Here is a 22577-nt window from a genome sequence, read left to right as displayed (position 1 = left end):
AACTTATGCCTCAGATGGAATGATTACTTTTAAAAAAAAGAAGGTTTGGAGCCAAATACACAGACATAAATGTACACCCGTTCACCCACACCCACGCATAGGCACATAATGTGCACATTTTTCCCATCGTGTTTGTCTGAACAGTCAATGAGAATGTGGATTATCAATTACTAGATGATAGTGATGATAGAAATGTTCATTTTTTTCCCCAAGAGGCTCTGGTAAATAAGAATGAAGGGGCCAGGGGTCACCCCTGTGCATTCTAGTGTTTTAGAATAGAATAACAGAGTTGGAAGGGACCTTGGAGGTCTTCTAGTCCAACCCGCTTCCTAGGGAGGAAACCCTACATCACTTGATAGACAAATGGCTATCCAACATCTTCTTTAAAACTTCCAGTGTTGGAGCATTCACAACTTCTGGAGGCAAGTTGTTTCACCTGTCAAACTCTTTCCATTGTGAAATGTTTTGGAGAGAAGTGAGACCTGAATCAATGTCTCTAGAGATTCTCAGTCATCCAGATCATGGTTGTCCCAAAGGTGCTTCTTCAGGAGACAACTGGACTTCAGCTTAGAGCTGAAGAAGCTTCTTGGATGAGAAGTGAAATGTCTTCAAAGAAAAAAACAAAGTCCAGTTGCCTTTTGAAAAAAGCACCTTTGGGACCACCTGAACCAATGATTAATATCAGAGTTAAAGGAAAAGATCTAAGCTTCCTTTAGTAACATGCAATACTTCAGAAAACAGCCATCACTAACAGTTTAACAAAAAAGTTGTTTCATAGAGAGCCACACTCAGAGACAGGAATTTTAGCATCAAGAAGATCACATTAGAAATGGCAAGGTGACACCGGATGGCTACAAAAAGAAGTCTTCCTTGCAGTTCTGTATATGACTACTTAAAGGTAGGCTCCATTTAATTCCATGGGGATTACTTCCAGGTTGATTGATATAAGATTGTAATCTTAAAGTTTGTATGATCCATGATTATGACCTTCCATGCAGATTTTTCTTCCAGTATAGGACACACTCTAAGATTCTTATCCATGTTGACATGTACTTGGTGCAACTCTATGCTATCCAAGGCTTTATCTGATACCATTATGATTATCTGGAGTTATCTAGCAAGCTATAGTATGCTTTTCAGGTACCTGGGAATGCAGGCTATTAGTTATCTTCTGTCTCACTGTAACTGTAAGTCGTAGAATCATAGGACTGGAAGGGACATAAATACATAAGAACAAACTACTCAAAACTCATCTGCTGAAGGAGATCTCTGGCCCATCTAGTTTACCAGTTCTTTCTCATAGTGCCAACCAACTGTACAAGGAAGCTGACAACAGATAACCTTCAGAGGCAGTCCACTGCAACCAAAGCCAATAGTTATTGATCCCTAAGACCTCCAGGAAATGGTCCGAGCTTTTTTAAAGCTAGCTAAATCGATAGCCATCACCAGGGGTGAGATTCAGCCAGTTCGGACCAGTTTGGGAGAACCGGATGCTAATTTGATATCTGGTTTGCTGAACCGGTAGTTGCGAGGACTGGCTGGCCCCGCCCACCCTGCCCCTCCCAGGAGTCTCCACGTGGCCCATTTTGGATGCCAGATAAGTGCAGGGCCCACACGGAGGCTCTGGGAAGGTGAAAAACAGGCCTCCTGGAAGTTCCGGAAGTATGGAAATGGGCCCGTTTCTGACCTCTGGAGGGCTTCCGGAGGGCCGGGGGATGCCGTTTTCACCCTCCTGGAGACTCGAGGAAAGCCTGGGGAGGATGAACACTCCCCCAGCACCACCATGGTGCAGGAGGCTGAGTAGCCCACCCCCACCATGGCCACCCCCACCCAGCAACCGGGCAGAGAACTGGCTGCTACTTTTTTTGAATCCCACCCCTGGCCATCACCACATATCTAAGTAAGATACAAAGGGACTTCTCCTCCATGAAAGAAAGCATGGATGTTAAGGAAGAGAGAGAGAAAGAGAGAGAGAGAAAAGATTCCATTGACTCCTTTATTTACACATTTTATTTTTTTAATTAAAAAATAAAGGTTATCTTGATACAGTTCTTTGCAGCATCTGGGCAAAAAAAATTGCACCCTTTAAACAAGACTGTAGGAAACAAGATGGTTATCTAAACTTTGGCACACAGGGCTGGAAAATAAAATGCAATCCCTCTCCTGCAAAATTTTCTTCCCAGGTTCATGACTTGTTTCCCGGCAGGTATCAAGGATGGACGGTTCAGTGCTCCTCACCTGCATTACTAAACAGGGGAAACAGTTCCCAGGTGGGGAATAGCCCTGGAGTAGAGGATTCTGGGAGTTGAAGTCCACAGGTCTTAAAAGTTGCCAAAGTTGGACACCCAAGGTCTATATTGTTAGCAATGGCCCAGGCAGGGGTGGGCTTCAAAAATTTCAGCAACAGGTTCTCTGCCCAGTGCTGGGTGGGTGTGGCCATAGTGGGTGTGGCCTAATCGGCCTCCTGTGTTACGGGGGTGGCACTTTCCCCTTCCCAGGATCTGGAGGTTTTCCTCGAGTCTCTGGGAGGGCAAAATCTGCCTCCCCTGGGCTCCAGAGGCCCTCTGGAGTCCAGAAACAGTCCAGTTTCCAGCCTTCTGGAACTTCTGGGTGGCCTCTTTCCCCCCCTTCCTGAGCCTCCACACGGGCACTTGCCTCGCATCCAAAACAGGCCACATGGAGACTCCTGGGAAGGGCAGGGAAGGGTGGGCGGGGCCAGCCAGGGGTGGGATTTGGAGGTTCTCCAAACTGGCCATAACATTAGCTATGGGTTCTACTGAACCCGGACAGGGCCATCCACCAAGGGGTGAAGGACATCAGCCTCAATGACTGGATCAAAGGCCTGCCCTTAACTTATGTGTATCAGAGGTGCAACTTGGTAGAGTAAGGGCACCAACCAAGCAGTTGTGGGAGCCCTCTTGTTTCTTCTGACAATTCCAAGAATCCCCCAGTCTGGTTCGCGGGTATTTCATCTTTAAAAACTGGATTGCACCACAATAGTGTATCTATTTGCTGGAACTCATTACTCAGAACGATATAGTTAATTGAATAAGTGACGACATTTTCCAACGTGTGAGCAAGCCTGATTCTTATGCAAAGAGGGAGGCTTGTGAGAGTGGGCTGTTTCCAGGAACAACTCCACTGACAAATTTCAGATCCAGTGAACTGACCTGATCTTTGTTTCATTCATTTTGCAAATAGATTAAAAAAAAATTCAGTAACTCCTGCCCTCACCAAAATTTTAATACAATTCTTGGCACAAAGGCATCAAAAATATTTGCAAACCCTTATCTTGAGGGGACAAACATTTAAAAATACAAACGGTGCGTAGGAGCAAATAACATTTTTTTAAAAAAACAAGCTTTCAAATACCGTTTTGATGCAAGCTTTGGATGCGTTGTTTAAAATGATTTCATTTTTTTAAAAAACGGAAGAAACGTACAAAGGAGATAGCAACAGAGGCTAAAGGGAACTCCTAGCTGCTGCTCCTTTATATAAACTGGTCAGAGGCGAACACCATAAAGGGTAAACTGGCTTTTGATTATGGCAGCTTATATTCCTAACAATTCATTGCACGGATATCCTGGGGGAAAATACTATCTGCTAGTGTTTTGCTTGCTCTTCTATTAACTTCCGCTTCATTTCCAGGGTAATACAGTATTCCAGATGATTAAAGGGAAGACTTGTTTTAGAGGTCCAATAATGTTCTCTGTATTAAAAGAAGCCATTACATTTCCTGCACTGGCATTCTGCTGTATACATTGACTCAGGGGTTCTCCAGAAGAAATGTGTCAGCCCGGCAGGGATCCAGTAGTGGAAGACTCTCGTGCAAGATCTTTTCAGGGTACACTTATGCCTGAGTGGATCCCTTCTCTGTCTCCAGAACCTCCACACAAGCCTTCTTCTACTAAGTTAAACCTGGACCACAGTCTAGATCAGGGGTGTCAAACTCAAGGCCTGTGGGCCAGGGCCAGCTCGTGATGTGGTCAGATCTGGCTCACAAGGCTGTCGTGGTCTAGCCATTACAAAGAGGAAAGATCAGACCAGCGTGGCTTCGACCGGTCTACCTAATGTGAAGAGGAAACATGCCAGCACTTTGGGGAATGGTGTCAAGCTGGCCACGGCCACCCAGTTGGCCACACCCATCCGGGCCCCCGAGGTCAACCACAAACCCTGATGCGGCCCTCAATGAATTTGAGTTTGACACCCCTGGTCTAGATAGAGCGTACAAGGGGACTGGAGATTGCTATTATGTCACCTCCCTCTTGTTATTGCCTTCCTAATCAGAAATGCAAGTTGAGTAAGTAACAAAGTTGGGCTGGCCGTATCCATTCAGATTTTGCCACTGATCATCCCCAGAGACTTAAGACCTTGATGTCCTCCTCAAAATTCCAACCTCTGATGTTGATTCTGGTATGGAACCAGGGGTGGGTTCTGACAGGAGCTACTGCTGGTTCGCTCGTGTGCGTGCTTCAAAATTAAAATTGTTCTGCGCATGGGCAGAACTGAAAAACAAGATGGTGCCGGCATCACTTGGGGAACCAGTTCAGGGACATGGCAGGCCTCGGTTGCTGCCTGTCCCAGTGACCCAGGCCGCCAAACCACTATCAGTTTGCCTGAACCGGTCCGAACAGGTAGGAACCCACCACTGAATGGAACAATATAGTTTACTTACAGTGCAATGGGGGACAAAGAGTAGCCAGTGTGGAGCTATGTGTATCAGCCGTAGTTCTGGATTGCAACTTCAGCCTACTGAGTGGCTAAAACCAGACCTTGATCATTGTTGATCAAATCAATATATTTGCTGTCAAGGCAGCTCTTCCTAGGACATTTGCTTCTTTTCCCTTTCCTGGTGGCTTAAATGATCTTTTAGGAAATTAGCTCACCTGAGACTCACAATTCAAGAATATCATTAATATTTCGCTTCACTGCCACCAAGATCACTCTCTGGCCAGCTAGGGACATCCCCATATTTTTAATTATCCCTGAAAAATACTTTGCATTGGCACTTTTACAAAATGCCAGCAGAGGGAATCCTGTTTTTTCTGTCTTTGGTAGTTGCCGCTTAGAATCCATTTTAAAGCATTCTGAATAATAATTATAACAACAACAACAACAACAACAACATCAGTTATGGCAAGATAAAGAACCAGTATCTTCAGCATGCTGAAGTCCTTAAAATGCTTCTCCTCATGGAAACATGAGGAGTTGAGTCGCTTGTGGTGTTTTGGAAGCGCCAATCTCTAAGCATGTAGTTTATTTGCAGAATTACTCAGATTCCAGGATATGTGTAGAGAAAGTGTATATTTGACATTGGGAGTCAAGAAATCATCCTGGTTAACATAGAATCTCCTCATCCAACCGTCACTTATCATACCAATCGATTTCTTAAGGCACAAGGTGCAGGGAAATCCAGTTTATGCCTTGTCCCCTAAGAGGAGCTTTGAGTTGGCTCTTAAGTTGAGGTTGCCAGCCCTGGAGATGCCTCTGCTATGTGTTTAAGAGATCCGTCGGTATCTGAAGAGGAGCCCAAATGCTCCTTGGTCAACCCACAGTCTTCTGCTTGGCTTTCCTTTGAGACCTCTGGCTGAGTTTGGTTGTTCAACTTTTCCTCTGCTTCGATTTCCTCTGAGGTGGGAATGGAATTTTTCTTTGGGCGGCCTTTGGGCTTTGTGGGGGCCTCCTGTCCTCCCTTCAGGACCTGGAATAAAAATTAATGAAGCTGTTATGACTATATATAGAGCCATGGTGGCGCAGTGGTCAGAGTGCAGTACTGCAGGCTACTTCTGCTGACTGCTGGCTCACTGCAATTTGGCAGTTCAAATCTCACCAGGCCCAAGGTTGATTCAGCCTTCCATCCTTCCAAGGGGGGTAAAATGAGGATCCAGATTGTTGGGGACAATGTGCTTACTCTGTAAACCACTTACACAAGGCTGTAAAAGCACTATGAAGCGGTATATGTGTATGTGCCATTGCTAGTGCTACACTCTGATTCTGTTGTCCAAGTTACAAAGAGGTGAATGGGCTGATTTTTGCTTCTTTGTGTCGTCTCCATCTTAAATTTATTTTGATCAATGCCCTACATTGGTTGGCATTAAGGAACTCTCCCCCCCTCCGTTGTTAACATTTTGTGCATTTTTGCCTAATTTACACATTTGCCAAGCCATGTTCCCTAATTTATTACATGCTCGCCTGTTATTTTCACTGATTCATACATTTTTATGCATTAAAATACATCTTTTGTCTTTGTTTTTGGGCAGGAGCAACTTGGGGCTAAATTCAGAGAAGAGTTTTAATATATGCTCTGTTTGAGAGGTGAGTCAGATATGCAATTAAAAGCAAGTAGAAAATATTTTTCCCATATCCTGAACACTAGTCACTGGTGCTCCAGGCAGCTCGCTATTTTCCATTTATTGATTTATTCATCCATTCCATTTCTATACCTCCCATCTCCGTCCCATCATGCCATCCCATCAAATTTTATCATTGGGAGACAACAAACAAAAACTATAGTAAAAATCATTAGACATTTAAAAAAAACTAGAGAAAAAAAATCACACCAGTGCACAAGACAAAACTTCATATGTAACCTGGCATGAATTAACTGTGTTATTGTTTTATGTTGTGGACAAAATAAAGATTTCTTTGTCAAAGGCTAAATATCCATAGGCCACAATGATAAAAAGTGTAAAAATAGTCCTTGCCAAAACCAAAAACTGATGAACCAATACACACAAATATTTGCAATACTCAGGTTTGTTGTTGTTAGTTGTGAAGTCGTCTCCAACCCATCACGACCCCATGGACAATGTTCCTCCAGGCCTTCCTGTCCTCTACCATCCCCATTTAAGCTCATGCCTACTGCTTGACCTGTTGACTCCATCCAGCCACCTCATTCTCTGTCGTCCCCTTCTTCTTTTGCCCTTAGTCTTTCCCAGCATGAGGCTGTTCTCCAGTGAGTCCCTCCTTCTCATTAGGTGGCCAAAGTATTTGAGTTTCATCTTCAGGATCTCAAGTTAAGATAACCTGATAACTCAGGTTATGGTTACAAAATTAAGATGGCACACTCAAAAACTCAATCCATTTTTATGTGTGTCTTACCAAAAGAACTTCAATTGCACCATTTTGAGGTTGTGGCCATTGTTTGACCATACTGTGTAAAGAATTCTGGAGTCTTTCATTTTTTGTGGGGTGGATAGGCTTAAATTATTGTTTTAGAGATACCCTGAAATCAACTGATATGTTCCTCAGGGTCAGATCCATTCCTGTTGATGTCACTCAACTGACACTCAATTTAACCATTAGTGCTCTTTCCGAATTCATTAAATGCTTACCATTTTTTTCCATTTCATCCTGCGATTTTGATACCAGGTTTTCACTTGGAGTTGAGTGAGGCCCAGGGACTGAGCAAGGTCCAGCCTAGAAGAGAAACTATCCAGATTAATGAACAAGAAGGCATCATCCTTCATTGCCAAGACCTGATCACACTACACCTTACTGAAAGGGAACAAATGGTTCATGCACATATTGTGTGGATCAAGAGACCGGCTGTTTAATTGGACATGACTAATGATTAGAGAAGGCCAATGACTGATGATCAAACAAGAGCAATGACCACAACATTGGTCATTGTAGGGTTTCTAAGCAAGATATACCAAACTCAATAGGAAGTTAGTCTAAGAAAGCAAACAAAGACCTGTGCTCTAAATTTGCTCTAAAAAATTTTTTAAAGCAAACATTTTAATTTGCTTAGGGCTGTATTAACTAAACTTGTTCTAAGCCTTGGATTTACTTCTCAACAGGGATCCCTTGCACCCTTTCTACAAGTTCTGTTTTCAGATTACACAACGTCAATTGGGTTGTGCTGATTCATAATTTTTTTTAAAAAAATGGTTTAATTAAGAATGACACTGTAAAAGTGGAATAGGTAGCTTCCTCTGGTTCAGAAGCTGCACTAGCAATAGCAACAGCCATTAGACTTATATACCACTTCACAGTGCTCTACAGCCTTCTCTAAGCAGTTTACAGTGGCAGCTTATTGCCCCCAACAATCTGAGTCCTCATTTTACCCACCTCCGAAGGATGGAATTTACTGGTTCTCTGAACTACTCAAAATTTCTCCAGAACCTGTCAGAACCTGCTGAATGTCATCCACCCCCCACCCCCCAATCTACTGTCTCTTGGAGATCTGGCTAAGGGCAACCAAGTAAGCCTTTCTTTTTAGAGATAAGAAATTAGTGTCAAATTAATGTCAAAGCAAGAAAAGTTATGGCAGAAGATTTTTTAATTTTACTTCGCCAAAATAAAACTATTGGAATAGGATGTCCTGGCTGATCTATTGATGGTGGTAAAGAACAACTACGTTCTGCCTTTCCCTGCTTTTGACTGAGAGCTGGGTTCCCTAATATCAGAAGTGTGTTACCTAATCAACCTTCAGAGCTGGAATGTCAGAGTGAAGCTCATGAAACTCACTAAACAAAGACACTTGAATGAAACTTGCCGGTGCTGCTCATGAGCTATTTGCCTTTTCCATGATTAGTATTAGTGAACTGGAACACAAACGGTGCAGAGGCAAAATAAACAAACATGATACACCTTGTCTTGTTTCATGCACCAGCAGTTGCGTAATGAATTAGTCTAAAATTTCCCAACCAATTTTTCTCTTGAGATGTCCTTCCCAGGGTAAACAATACGTTCTGTCCCTTGGTTGCAGTTGTAGAAGAGTGGCGAAAGCATTTGTACTTTGTTTGGAAACAAGTGATGACGTATATAGGCTGAGTTCATACAATTTAGCATACTGGGTTAACAAAACACAGTGTAGGGCTCCCCACTTAATAGGCTACGTCCAAACAAAGGCATCATATGATAGCTAAACTAGTTGCTTGGATACCAGTGCTTCGCTATGGAACTATTTGATTGGGCTTGGTAAATTTTGAACCTTAATGAGTAGTTATGATCAGCCTCTCTGCTCCCCTTCTCTCCCTCAGGCATGCCCCACAGAAGCGTCTCTTCTCTTATTCCCTTCTCTTCCTCAGGCTGGCTCTACAGAAGCCTCTCCTATGTTATCCCCTTCTCTCCCTTTCAGATGGGGAGGGGGAGTAGAATGTCTAAACTCCCAGCCTGCAGGATGCATGAGTCACCCACTGGCCATGCCCACGCCCAAGTGGCAGTTGGAACAGAGTTCTTTTCAGGTGGGGAGGGGGAGTAGAACGTCTAACTCCTTAGCATCAGAGCATTTTAATAATAATATAAGAAATACTAATGATCTGATGGTCATTTCAAAAAATCCTTTCTTAGTGAGCACCTAGAAGCCAAGAAGAATATACGTGTCAAGTTTGTAGGCTTTGCGGTTCTGGAAACTTTGTGATGATGCGTGAGTGGTATTTCACTTTTATATATATAGATGTGATGACCCAGTTCATACAACATGCTAAGACAATGGTGGGCTCCCATACCTTGATAAACGTGATAAACCACCAAACACATTCACTCTAATATAACAAATTGGATAAACCCAACTGAAAAATCTTGTAAGAGATAGGATCATGGGAAGTTGCTAGGAGTACAGTGGAGCTAGCATAGCTGGCGAAGTTATCAAGCCCACATTCAAGACCCACGTGCTGCCATGGGACAGGGTGAGCTCTTGTCCTTCACTCCAGCTACTGCCAAGGACATGAAAATGAGTCCCTAACTGTCTGGGTAATGGTGATGTCACGCTAATCCTTTCAAACCAAAAGCACCTTGGTGCTTCTGACACAAATGCAATGGGATGGGAAGTCATTTACATTGGACTAGAAGCATTTCGACTTATACACTGTCCCATCACGCTTTTGCAGCACTCTCTGGGTGGTTTACAATAGCAGCATATTGCCCCCAACAATCTAGGTCCTCGTGTTACCGATCTTAGAAGGATGGAAGGCTGAGACAACCTTGTTGGACTGAACTTTTGACTGTGGACAGAGTTAGGCTGCAATACTGCAGTTTAACCACTGAGCCACCAGGCATCTTGACCCCTCCTCCTTGCTAGCTGGGAGTTTCCCAATGGCAAACTATGGTACTGCTATTATCTGTATAAACTGGATGACTGTGCCTTCCTTCTTTGATATTTGTCTATTTGTCTATTTGATATTTAGCTATTTGTCTGAAACGGTATAGGGTTTCCTGCCTAGGCAGGGGGTTGGACTAGAAGACCTCCAAGGTCCCTTCCAACTCTACTATTGTATTGTATTATTGATACAGTTGATTCTTCTTTAAAACCAATTAAATTATGCTCCGTTTAGAGATTTCCCCTTCACCACGGGCAATGGGTTAAACCCAGGGGTGAAATCTACTTACCTCCGTTACCGGTTCGCAAATGTGAGTGCTCGCAAGCGCCACCTCCGCGCATGTGCAGGACCTTCCACACATGCGCAAAGTGTCAAAAATGGACGTGATGACGTCCAGGTGGGTTGGCAGAGCCTACTACCGAGTACGCCTACAAGGGTAAGCGAACAGCGAGGGGGAGGGAATCTGCTGTGCCAGGTGATTTAGATTAGCTAGAAAGCAGGAAATCCTGCTTTCTAGGTAATATAAATCACACGTCATAGCTGATCGTTGGAAATACCAGTTCGCCCGAACTGGTAGCATTTTTTACTACCAGTCTGAACCGATAGCATTTCACCCCTGTTTAAACCCTTCCTGTTCTGAATTTCAGCACCCAGAACCCAATCTAGAACAAAACTCTAGAAGCAACTCTACAACAAAACTCTTAAAAAAAAACCTAGAACACTTTTAATTCAATTGTTGAGTCCATTCATTCAGTGGTTCTTATTATGTAATGAATATCAAAACAATTGCCAGGCAGAGTTGGTTTCCTTCTCTAGCAACTCCTATTTGCTCTGCCCTGGCTTCATATTTGCTCTCAGCTAGTGGAAATAATTTGATGCTGCCTTTCATAGGAAGCAAGCTTCTAAGTATCACTGCCCATAAATCCATCCTGGCAAGTATGCGCGTATCTAGCAGTCTCACAGCCTGGTATGTATTTTCCACTGATATGATCTATTCATGTAGCCTTTGATTCTAAGGGAAGGGTGCTTTGAAATCCGATCCGGTTATGTGTCCGAGCCTTCAGACAAGAGCAGACTCATCTTCGCATGCTTAGAAGGCATCATGGTCCACTCAGCACCTGAACAGCTGACAGCAACAGGGCTAAGGGACCTCACTCTGTTGTGGCTGGAAAGATGGCCTCGTCTTCCATGCTTACTCGAGAAACAGACTTAAATCCCGCAGAGGATTTCCTTTCTGAAGTGGTGAGACGATGAGGCTCAAATGTTGCATGCTCTTAGAAGATTAAAACTAGGTCTTTTGTATTTTAAAGCACCTGCCTGGTTAGTCTTTTTCTCTCCTCTGTAGCACATAAAGTAGCCCAATTCTGTCCTTCAAGGCTGCTAAGCGTTGTTGTTAGGCAATACTTTTGTGTGGTTCATTTTTATTTGGTCATTTTTATTGGTTTTTATTGATTGGTCACTTTATTGATTGCATACTTATTAGTCGAGGATTGGAATAAAGTTCCGTCTCTCTGTCCTTCAAGCGCATATCAGTATTCCTGCCAGTATACATTGCTTCGCATAAATTAATCTAAATCTAGAACTTCTGAATGTCTTTTTTTTCAAACAGTAAATGTGGAAGATATTCAGGAGTGGAATTCAGCTGGTTCGGACTGGTTCGAGCGAACCGGTAGTTCCGGTGAGCATTTGGCCCCACCTACACACTCCTGCGCTCTCCTGTCCTATATTTCCCTGGTTTTTTTTTAGCTCACCTGATTTGCACGGCACAGTGGATTGCCACGCATCAGCTGTTTTACTCACAGGCGCTGAATTAGAAGGTAAATTTTGAAGCTTAATAAGGTTGTTTTTTAAAACGCTCCACCCAAAGCTTACTGAACCAGTTGCTAAAATAGTTGCATCCCACCACTGAAGGTATCCCCCCTCCTTTAACCTGATAAAAATGGAAAAGAGACAAAAAGACGTTCTCCTTCTATGTTAGTTGTTCACTAATTGTTCGCCCACATGTCTCATGTAGCTGGCTCTACCCATTAGGCATTTGGGGAAATCTTCAAAGATAACAGAAATTAAAGGCTGCAGGGTCAGCTGCCTCTCCAATCTCCTGCCTTTGAGAACAGAGATATATATGCAATTGGAATAAGAAAGACAGGATCCTAATCTATGTTCATAGGAATGTTTAAGACATCAATGGCCACCATTTTGAACAGCCCCGTGATTTGTGGATTACATGAGCATACAAGAAAGTTAAAGATCGTTCTCATTTTGCAAACTCTGGCTGTTCTTTATGAGCCTTTGAGGCAGGGGTGTCAAACTCAATTTCATTGAAGGCCGCATCAGGGTTGTGTTTGACCTTGGGGGGCTGGGGTGGGCATGGCTAGGGTGGGCATGGCCAGCTCAACGTCACTCATGTCAGGGGCGCTTATGGGGCGCCGAACACTCTGCAAGAGAAAACGGGCTCCTGAGCTCCGTTTTCGGCTGTGACAGGCTCTTGCAACCAACTGCCAGCAAAAATGGAGCTTGGGGGGCTGTTTTTGCTGGCAGAGGCACCATGGGCCAGATCTAAGCACCCTGCAGTACCCCTGGACCTTGAGTTTGACACTCCTGCTTTGAGGGGTAACTTACTCAAAATCTTCAGTCAAATACTGATAACACTTCTACTTCTAGAGAGAAACTCCTACTTCTAGAGACAAATGGGATAAATCCCTAGGAATAGTTGTTTCTAAATGTTTCTCCGCTTCCTTCTCCTCCAATTTTCTTAGATTTTGTACAGGGATTAAGCGGTCTTTTATTTCTACAATCACGATTTAGTCTTCACCCAGCCACTGTGTTGAATGATCTTATCATAGAGTAGCAGTCAAAGCTCCATATTATAATAACAACTTGGCTCATGCAGGGTTTCTGCTGCCTTCTTAAAGGCCACTAAGTCTCACTTCATAAAGAGAAAACTGATAGGGCCTCTTCTAATATTGGTGTCCAATGTAACCATACCGGCTAGCCCTCAGGGTATGACTCAGCCCTGAGTTCACTTTCAAAGATTCTCCAAAGCTGGAGTCTTCAGAAGACTATTTTATCAAGGGCCAGAGTGGCTCAATGGTTAGAGTGCAGTACTGCAGGCTACTTCTGCTGCCTGCAATTTGGCAGTTTGAATCTCACCAGGCTCATGGTTGACTCAACCTTCCATCCTCCTGAAGTGGGTAAAATGAGGACCCAGATTGTTGGGGGCAAGAGGCTGACTCTGTAAACCGCTTACAGAGGGCTGCAAAGCACTGTGAAGTTGTATATAAGTCTAAGTGCTATTGCTATCATGCTAAGACTGTATAAGTGATTGGTGGTGAATTCCTAACATGGAATTTGACGCTGGCATATCATTCTCAATAGCAACTTGCTCTTAGAACCATGCTAGTGCAGAAACCAACCCCTAAATGACCTCCAGATGCTAAGTCCCATGTTCCCTTGCCACTTGCCCAAGCTAGCTGAGGCCGATGGGAGTAGAAGTCTAAAAGCACCCAGGTTGCCCATCAAAGCACCAGTGTCTTCTCTAACCACTAACCCGCTGGTTTGTTCTTTCGTCCACCCAACCCAATCTCTACTCAACCAACCTGTCTGGGGTGGACAGATACTTCTGCTTTTGGAATTTCTTCTCGAGTCCCATCAGCTGCAACTCTGTGAAGATGGTCCGGCTGCGGCGAGGCTTTTTCAAGGGGAGGGTGGGCTGCTCGGTCTCGGATTCACTGCTTCCATGGGTTTCATTGGCGTGTGTCTCTGAACAGGTGTTTCCCGAAGGTGGGAGCGGTGAGAGAATTCGAGAGGTGCTCACGGCAGGAATGAAGGGAGAGACTGCTGAAGGCTGTCTGGTGATGACAGAGATGAGTGGATAAGCCCGGAGAGAAGAGGAGCCTGGGAAATAAGCATCAGAAGGAAAGGCATTACCAAGAGAGGTTGGCTAGACAGATCGCTTCATTCTTTGGCCCCAGCTCTACTTCGATCAAGATTTGATTAATACAGAGTACATAGTGAAGAAGATAAGCACATCGACTGGGACCACCAAAGGCAGGGGAGAGGCAATCCTTCTTTTTAGTGCCTTCATTTCCTTTCTTTCGTTTTTAAAAAAACCCTTGTTCCAAATGCAGCAGAAAGCTTTAAGTGATTATCTACAGGCACCAATTGATTGGGGGTGGTGTTGGAAAAGAGAGGATTTTATTAGTACAAGAAAGGTGATTTCTCCTCCCTTTCCAAGGCTGTTCTGACCGAGGCTTCCCCAGCAGCATGAAGCCAAGTCCTCGTCCCGATTTTATTTATTTATTTTACAGTGAATTCCTCTCCAGCAAAGTCTTTCCTCTCCGACAGTCTTTCAAGATAGTTCACAATTACCTACCTTTATCAGGCTTGGAGAGTGGCCAGGCTGATATCTTTTAGACATTGCAATACAAGAATGCAGGAATAAACTACCATATTTTTTCGGAGTATAAGACATACCTTTTTCCCCTCAAAAAAGTGGCTGAAAATCTGGGTGCGTCTTATACACTGAATACAGCATTTTCTTGCCTCCCAAAACCTCACCCTCTTCACCAAAATGGCCATGCATAGCATGTAGGAGGCTTTCAGAGAGCTCATGGGGGCTGGGGAGGGTAGAAATGAGCAAAAAGGCTGTTTTTTGCTCAATTTTGCCCCACTCCCAGGAGCAATCTATAAGCTTCCTAAAAGCTATCCATGCCTCTTTTTTTTGGCAAAAAATGCCCCCATTTTTGTGAACAACATGCCATTTTTTTGCTCATTCCCCCCCACCAGAAGCACTCTACAAGCCTCCTAAGGGCTAATCATGCCCTTTTTTTGAAAAAAAGGGGTCCATTTTCACAAAAAACGGGCCATTTTTGGGAAGTTTGTAGAGTGCAAAAACTTTTTTTAAAATTTGCCTCTTCAAAACCTTGGTGTGTCTTATACTCCGGTGCATCTTATACTCTGAAAAATACGGTAATTGTCTCCTGCAAACACTTCTCCCCTTTCTCTCCTCTTTTATTCCCTAGGGGGGGGGCATTCAATGTCCATCTGTAGCTTTCCTCCCAAGTCAACCCTTGTTCCTTAGCTGTTCCCTTCATCTGTCAATTCTGCGCATGCACACACTGGGAACAGGCTCCAGCTGTTCTTCTGCCTCACTGATGTCTGACTCTGAAGGCAGCTGATAACTGTCAGACGGCCCTGGTCCCATCTCTGCCTCCGACACAGAGCCCTCATCAGAGCCTTCCCCAGACTCCAGGACTGGCCCATCTTCCTCCCCAACCTCCTCACTGTCCGAATCTGCTGCCAGCTCTGTTGGCCACTGGTGGGCCACAACAAAGGCCCTCAGTCCTGAATGGACCACCATGTGTTTCCAATTAAATATACAAAATCATAAAAAATGGGACGGAAGACATGTAGATTGCATGTGATCTAGTTAAGGTCTATGCAGCTGTTAGTGCCGTTTGCTCTGATTTTCATCCTTCAGCTCCTTAGGAATTAGCACTGGAAGATCCAAGGAGCAGAACATCAAGGCATGACTGGCCATCACCTTCTCACAAGCTGGGCAGAAGCATTTATGGATTTCAGGAAATTCATCTATAGCCCCGAAGGTAAAGGAGTTTCAGTGGAGAAATTATAAACCCCGTTTCAATTTTCTTCATTTTTAAAAGAAATTTTACTGTTTATTGGCAAGTGGACCCAGCTTCATAAATCAACATTCTAGAGGCTATTATGAAATAAATATAGTATACCTTACGGTGCTAGAGAAAAAGCTACAATTGTTTATAGAAGTGTAAGAGTGCTTGCCTCCATTGGTCATTGGATAGATCAATTTATGATCATTGGACAGATCAATTTATGTTTTGTCTGGACTTGTTTGGCATGTGTTCTCTGAAAAATTCAGCCTTTCTTAAGCATGATATTATATGGGCATTATTGTTGCTCGCACATTTTGTGCATTTGATACTTAAAATACTTCTGTAATTTGGAATGCTCTTTCCTCTGGAATATCTACCTCTAATGACTGTTGGTATGTTTTCTGAATAAGAGGAGCATAAAAACCCATGGCAGAATGGTTTTGGCCCAGGTATTTACAGCCATGAGTGTGAACCAAGTCAATGTGTTTGAAAAAAAAGCCAAATAAATTCACCAGTGTGTGTTTGTACATATGTACACTGGTACACTTTCCACTTTACTTGAGCACCGATGCTTGTAAATAAGTGAAACATTTCTGTTGAAGAAGAAAACATGGTAGCAAAAGCATTTTTCTGCAAACAACATAGCAGAAAAACAGCATAGCTCCCTGAACAACTGTTTTGCTATCATGATTCTTCCATAGTTTTCAGCTGAGGCGCCAAGGAAACCACAAAAGCCATTAAAATGTAATAAATCAATGACACTCAAAATCTATATTCAAATACACTCACACACACACAGTCTGGAAGATTATAATCATTACAGGGAAGCATTTTTTTTGTTTAGCAAGGTTTTTCTTCTTAGCCTATTAAAGTTGTTGGGCTAATGGTGCTTTTTCTATTTGGGTGGGGTTGAAGGACAAGAATGCCATGGGTGACTGCAGTTTGGGAGAGTCAACACAACTTCCAGAGAAGGTGGTGGAAACATCACCATTATCTCACAGGGAAATAAAAAATATGAAATAACATTTAGCAGACACAGGTAAAAAGTTAGTAAAAGGCAAAGGTTCCCCTCGCACATATATGCTAGTCGTTCCTGACTCTAGGGGGCAGTGCTCATCTCTGTTTCAAAACCAAAGAGCCAGCATTATCCGAAGACATCTCCATGGTCATGTGGCCAGCATGACTAAATGCCAAAGGCGCATGGAGCACTGTTACCTCCCCACGAAATGTGGTTCCTATTTTTCTACTTGCATTTTTTACGTGCTTTCAAATTGCTAGGTTGGCAGAAGCTGGGACAAGTAAAGGGACCTCACTCCATTATGAGGCGCAAGGGATTTGAACTGCCAAACTGCCAACCTTTCTGATCGACAAGCATCTTAGCCACTGAGCCCTTCGGTAAAAAGTTATGTTGGGTCAAAAAAATTAATCTTTATTTTTCCTAACTGGTTTTTCCTAACCTTCATCTGGGTGGGGGAGAGGGGCTCCCAAGGATAAGAACCATTTCGCTGAAGTTGCCACACCTGGAGTGCACACCTTGCTCAAATCAACTGGCTGCCAGTTGCCATGTTATAACTGAAATCTGAACTCTTTGTCTCCCTGCCCCAATCTCTCCCAATGTCATGGTTTTATCAATCAGTTTTGGGTACCACCTTGGAGATGTTTTCTCCATGGCTTGGAAGATTATGGTTTCCAGAGCTTCTTCTGCTTTGGTTGTAAATCTGAATAGTTAAACTGGTAGTAAGGAGGAATTCGTTGCGTCTCATCCTTTAGGGTGGGGAGTGTAACTGAAACCGCAGGAGGGCCGGGGAGGGTGGAGAAGAAACTTCTGAAGAAGTTTGCAGTACTATGGCAACGAGGAAAAGATAGTGTGCTGTCAGTGACATGATGAGTGATGAAGTCATTGGCAGAGAGGTACATAGGGCATATATCCTTGTCCTATCATTGCCTTGGGAGCAAGGCATGGATAGCCATGAATGAGAAGACCCTTCTTCAGCTACATTTCTCTTTAGAACATAATGATAAAGATGGAAGGAACCTTTGAGGTCTTCTAGTCCTGTGGTCACCAACCGGTGGCCTGTGAGAAAAGTTTGGTTGTTCACAGAAAAATCTTTGCATTTTTGCATTTTTGATATTGCACTAAATCAGGGATCCTCAAACTACGACCCCTGGCCCGGATACAGCCCACCGAAGCAATTAATCCTGCTTGCTGAAGGGATGCATTCCTAGCTTGGCCGTCTGTTTAGTAGCTGCAGCCCCTGCCTCCCTCCCTCCCTCCCTGGGAGTTCAGGCACTTCAGTGAGCAGTGCGTGAAAGTTTGGCCGGGCTCCTCAAAAGACAGAGTTTGCAGTAGGTCGATCTAGCGCCCGGCCTAGCTACCCAACGTTCATTCTTGGCCATACTTGAGATTCCTAGCTGCAATGGATAGCAAACATAGGGTTGATCCCAGGCACCTCTCTCCACTAATAGGCGGCCAAGCTAAGTGCCTGAAGGACCCCATCCCGTCACTAATTCATATTAGTGGTCCAGGGGATTTAAAATTATGAATTTAGTGGTCTCTGAGGTTCAAAAGGTTGGTGACCCCTGTTCTAGTCCAATCCCCTGCCAAGGCAGGAAATCTTATAACCATCCCAGTCAAGTGGCTTATATTTTTTTTTGAAAATCTCCAGTGATAAGAGCACCCAAACTCTGGGAGGCAAGCTATTTCATTGATTCATTGTTTTGACTGTCGCAAACTTTCTCCTTGCTTCTAAGTTGGATCTTTCTTTAACAAGTTTCCACCCATTACTTCTTATCCTGCCCTAAGGTGCTTTGGAGAACAAATCAAAACCCTTCTCCTTTTGACAGCCCCTCAAATACTGGAAGACAGCTATGATGTCATCGTCCCCCCCCCCCATTAATCCTTTTGTATGATTGGCTAGACAGATCTAGTTCTCTTAACTGTTTACGGTGCACTTTAGCCTCCACACCTCTTATCTTTGTTGCTCTTTTCTGCACTCTTTCTTATTTGTTGCTCTTTTCTGCACTCTTTCTTATTTTTCTTTTTATTCTTTTATTCTTTAGGAGAAGGCGACATTCTAGTCAGTGGAACCACTTCTTTTTATATATATATATATATAATTTTTTTTTAATTTAATTGAACAAAAACACAAAAAAAGAATCATCCTTCAATACATCTTGTAGAAAGCGTGTCGATTGGTTACAAATAACTTTCGTGCATTTCTTCCATAGTCATTACTTTTACTTCATATTAGATTATACACTTTCAATCACAAATCTTTATATATCTTACCATCAATATATCACGATTCTCCTTTATTTGATTATTTGAACGTGCTTCTGCCTGAACTTATTCATACTTAAAAACACAACCACATAATGGCATTTGTTAGCTATTTCAAAAATCCTCCAATAACACTTTTATGACATATTCTGAGTAAAAATAAATTAATAAAGTTTCTAAGCCTTTTTCCCCTCCCCCCACCCCCAATTCACTGTTTAGAATATTATATTCAAGTTGCTTTTACCAATACCAGAGCATGTCTATATTATTAAACAAAATCCATTAACATTTCCTTGTTGTTGTTATAATTAGCTAAAAGTCATTTACTATTTATACCCCAACTCCTCTTGTCAAACCCAAAAAAACATTACACCTTTGTGACAAAACCTAAATAGAAGTTTTTTAGTAAAATTTATAGGTCTTTTCCCCAGGTTGCAATTTGCAATCTATATCCAGATTTCTTTTACTAGTTTAACAGTACATAGTATATATCATTAAGTTGTATCCATTATCATCCCATTATTGTTAATTATAGTTATTTAATTGTTAACAAATAAACATCTAATAACAATCTAAAACAATCTAAAATTTATTAAATTCCTAGCAACCACTTTTGATCTGATTGCATTTGTTTGTAGGTTTTCTCTTTACTGAATCGGTTCTAGCTTGAAAGTCAGCATATTTAGCGGACAGCGGAGGTGGTATTCTGTCAGTTCTGACGGGAAATCGCGGGAGGCCCTGGCCACACCCCTGGCTCTACAGCGCATGTGTGGAAGGCATTTGCAAAGTGGTAGGGAAGTTAAGTCAATACCAGCCCTGGTGGAGAACCATTTGTAGAATGAATGTTCTTCGTTCAGCCCTTCCCAGAATCTCCAGAGAATCCCCAGATTGAAAACCCAGCTAGCTGTTTAGCAAACCTAAATTAGAAGGACTCATGTTTCTAAGCGATGTAAAGTCATTTCACTTTTCTGTGTTTTTAAACTCATAAACAAAAAAAGGGGGGAAACCATAGGGTTGCCTTCTCAAGTTAAAAGGAAAACAGGTTGTGTTTTTTTTTAAAAAAAAAAAAAAAGCTAAACAATTAACCAGGCTCGGCAGATAAGATGTTGGCCATAAACTCAGCTGACTCAAGTTCTATTCTGAGTTCTGACTCACGGCGTGACCTTTAACAAGTCACTTTCCTTCCCCATCTCCATTTCATTTTCTGGCATCCCACTCCTCAAAATGCTGACTTGCAAATAAATCCCATTAATTGGAAAAAATCATTCTTGTCATCCATGTTCGTTGCTGTACAGATGAAACTCAATGTATTGCCACATTGGAGGCCAGAATTTCTGGTGCTAAGGAAGGTTGCTATTAAGTGATCCACACCCAATTTTATGGCCTTTTTTGGCCACGGTTGTGAAGGAATCACACTGCTGTTAAATGGCCTGGTTCCCCCCTTCCTCCCCCCCCATTTGCCTTTGCCTTTCAGAATCCGGCTGGGAAGGTCAAAATGAGGATCACATGACTTTGGGATTCTGCAGTTGTCATAAACACATGTTTGTCAAGCACCCAGATTTTGACCATTGCAAGGATACGGTGATGGCTGTAAGTGCAAGAATTGGTGGTAGCTCACTTTTTCAGTACCATTGTGACTTTGACTGGTCGCTGCATGAATGGTTATAAGTTAAGGACTACCTGTAGACTATTCTCAGCAATTTTGACAACCAGCCCTGCAAAGCAGCTTACGGCTGTCATCCTATGGGGGGTAGGATTTTTAATTCTCTTTCAACATGAGTTGTTTTTCTTTTTGTACGATGAAAGAAACAACTAAAAATTCATTTTAAAGGGTGGGGGGGAAACAGGGGGGTTCCAGCCTTCCTCCTTCCGTTCAGATCTCCCTGTGCAGTTGTAGGGGAGCTTTGCAAGAAAGTGTAATCGGTTTCTTGAACTCCGAGAAGGATGATTTATAGGAGCAGAAGCTCTGCATAACCAAAAGAAAGCTCATGTGAGTCATCTTGTTTTGCACTAAGCGGACGGTAATCAGATCTGTTCTATCAACAGGACAAGACTGGAGGTGGAAAGAACAAGATTTACAAGGATGTCCCCAATTCCTTCCATCGGTAGCTTTCTTGAATGTCTCCGAGGGAATAAATGAATTGGTTGGTCAAAGCCCACTTAAGTGAGTTCATGGTTAGGATGAGATTTGAAAGATAAACTTCCTGGTAGATGAGTCGATCATTAACACTAACTGGGCGTAACGCAACATATTAAAAAAGAATAACATGAGTAGGACCCATACTCATACTACAATGCGTAGTATGAGTGCCAATGAGAAGTTATTTTGTTGAGAACATTAGAAATAATTTTCAGTAACTGGAAAAGTAATAATATTAACAATTGGATCCAAGAGACGCATGACTCATTTGTGGCTGAAAAAGCAATGCTATCTGAGAATCCAAAATGACCCAACCTGTTTTTCTGTAGCAGAGATTGTATAATGTTAGAGAATCGTTTATTTCCCCCCCTAAGATAAATTTAGAAATCTGTTTGACATTTGATATATTCATTGGGGGAGGGGGAAATAGTTGTTTATTCTTGTGCTGTAACTTTATTTTTAGATGATAGATAGATAGATAGATAGATAGATAGATAGATAGATAGATAGATAGATAGATGATAGAATATCAAGATAGACAAATACAATTAGCCATGTCAGGCCAAGTTTTTGTTCCAGGCAAAACTTGGCTAAATCTTTTTTGGAACAAAAGTAAAGAGAAGGAAAAATTTATGGGTTGGTGGCTTGCTGGCATGTCAGCTTCGCTGGGAGGCAGAAATGAGATCTTGGCTGAGTGAACACTGTCTAAGATGATGGAGGAAGAAAAATAAATAATAAGGAAAAAATAAATGAGCTGGCAATGGAAGAGCTCTTCTCTGCTGGCTGGAGACAGTCAAAACAAAACAAAAAGATAGAAACAATTCCCCCTCCCATTTCTGGATGCAGGTATGCACAGATTCCTAATTCCTGATTGCCATTGCCTCCATCCCCCCACATTCATTCTAGAAAATGGATCCTTCACCAATCCAGAACTAATCGACTAAATTTTATGTGCATTTGCTTTTTGAATGTGAAATAGTCGTTCTTTAAAAAAAAATAACCTGCTATTCAGAATGCAACATGAATTCTGCTCAACTGCAAATTAGATTTTAGGTAATTTATGGCAACTGCACAGGGATAGTCTTATTAGACTCCCTGTTTTCTCTCTCTCTTTTTTTAAAGGGTGTATGTGCTGAAATGAAAAGGACATGTCTTTCATTTAATCTACGGTTTTCACCTCCACTGGACTGAGAGAGAGTATTGTACCACAAACACCTGTTCATTGCATTATCCCAGTGCAATTTGGAAACTTGTGCTGCGAGATAATAGCTTAGTGTTACTACCAGTTCACTCTTATGTTACAAGTCAAAGGAGAGATTAAATCTGGCTTGGATTCCTGAGTCACAACTCCACCATAACCCAAAGTCAGTTGTATTTAAATGTAGGCACACAGGAGAGAAATGAATAAGTGACCATCTCCAATCCATGGAGAAAATAATGTAAATTCTGTACATATTTTACATATCTATCACTGATGCTAC

General features: G+C 42.6%; 2 protein-coding genes across 2 annotated transcripts in view; one reads left to right on the top strand and one right to left on the bottom strand.

Annotated features, from left to right (window-relative positions):
- ADAMTS8 (ADAM metallopeptidase with thrombospondin type 1 motif 8) overlaps window positions 1-22577 on the top strand; it is a 489092-nt gene that overhangs the window by 385939 nt on the left and 80576 nt on the right. The window lies entirely within an intron of this gene.
- Window positions 2006-22577, bottom strand: part of BARX2 (BARX homeobox 2) — a 48944-nt gene continuing 28372 nt past the window's right edge. Inside the window, exons 2-4 of the mRNA XM_081960645.1 lie at window positions 13643-13940; window positions 7335-7419; window positions 2006-5701 (exon numbers count right to left, since the gene is read on the bottom strand). Of these exons, the coding sequence (XP_081816771.1) occupies window positions 5456-5701; window positions 7335-7419; window positions 13643-13940 (629 nt within the window). The 3' untranslated portion in view covers window positions 2006-5455. The remainder of the gene's footprint in view (window positions 5702-7334; window positions 7420-13642; window positions 13941-22577) is intronic.

The sequence above is a fragment of the Natrix helvetica genome (genome assembly GCF_964273705.1).
Source record: "Natrix helvetica genome assembly, chromosome: 8".
In the NCBI taxonomy this organism is placed as follows: domain Eukaryota; kingdom Metazoa; phylum Chordata; class Lepidosauria; order Squamata; family Natricidae; genus Natrix; species Natrix helvetica.
The sequence above is the reverse complement of the archived record's forward strand: the minus strand, read 5'-3'. Positions and strand labels throughout refer to the sequence as shown.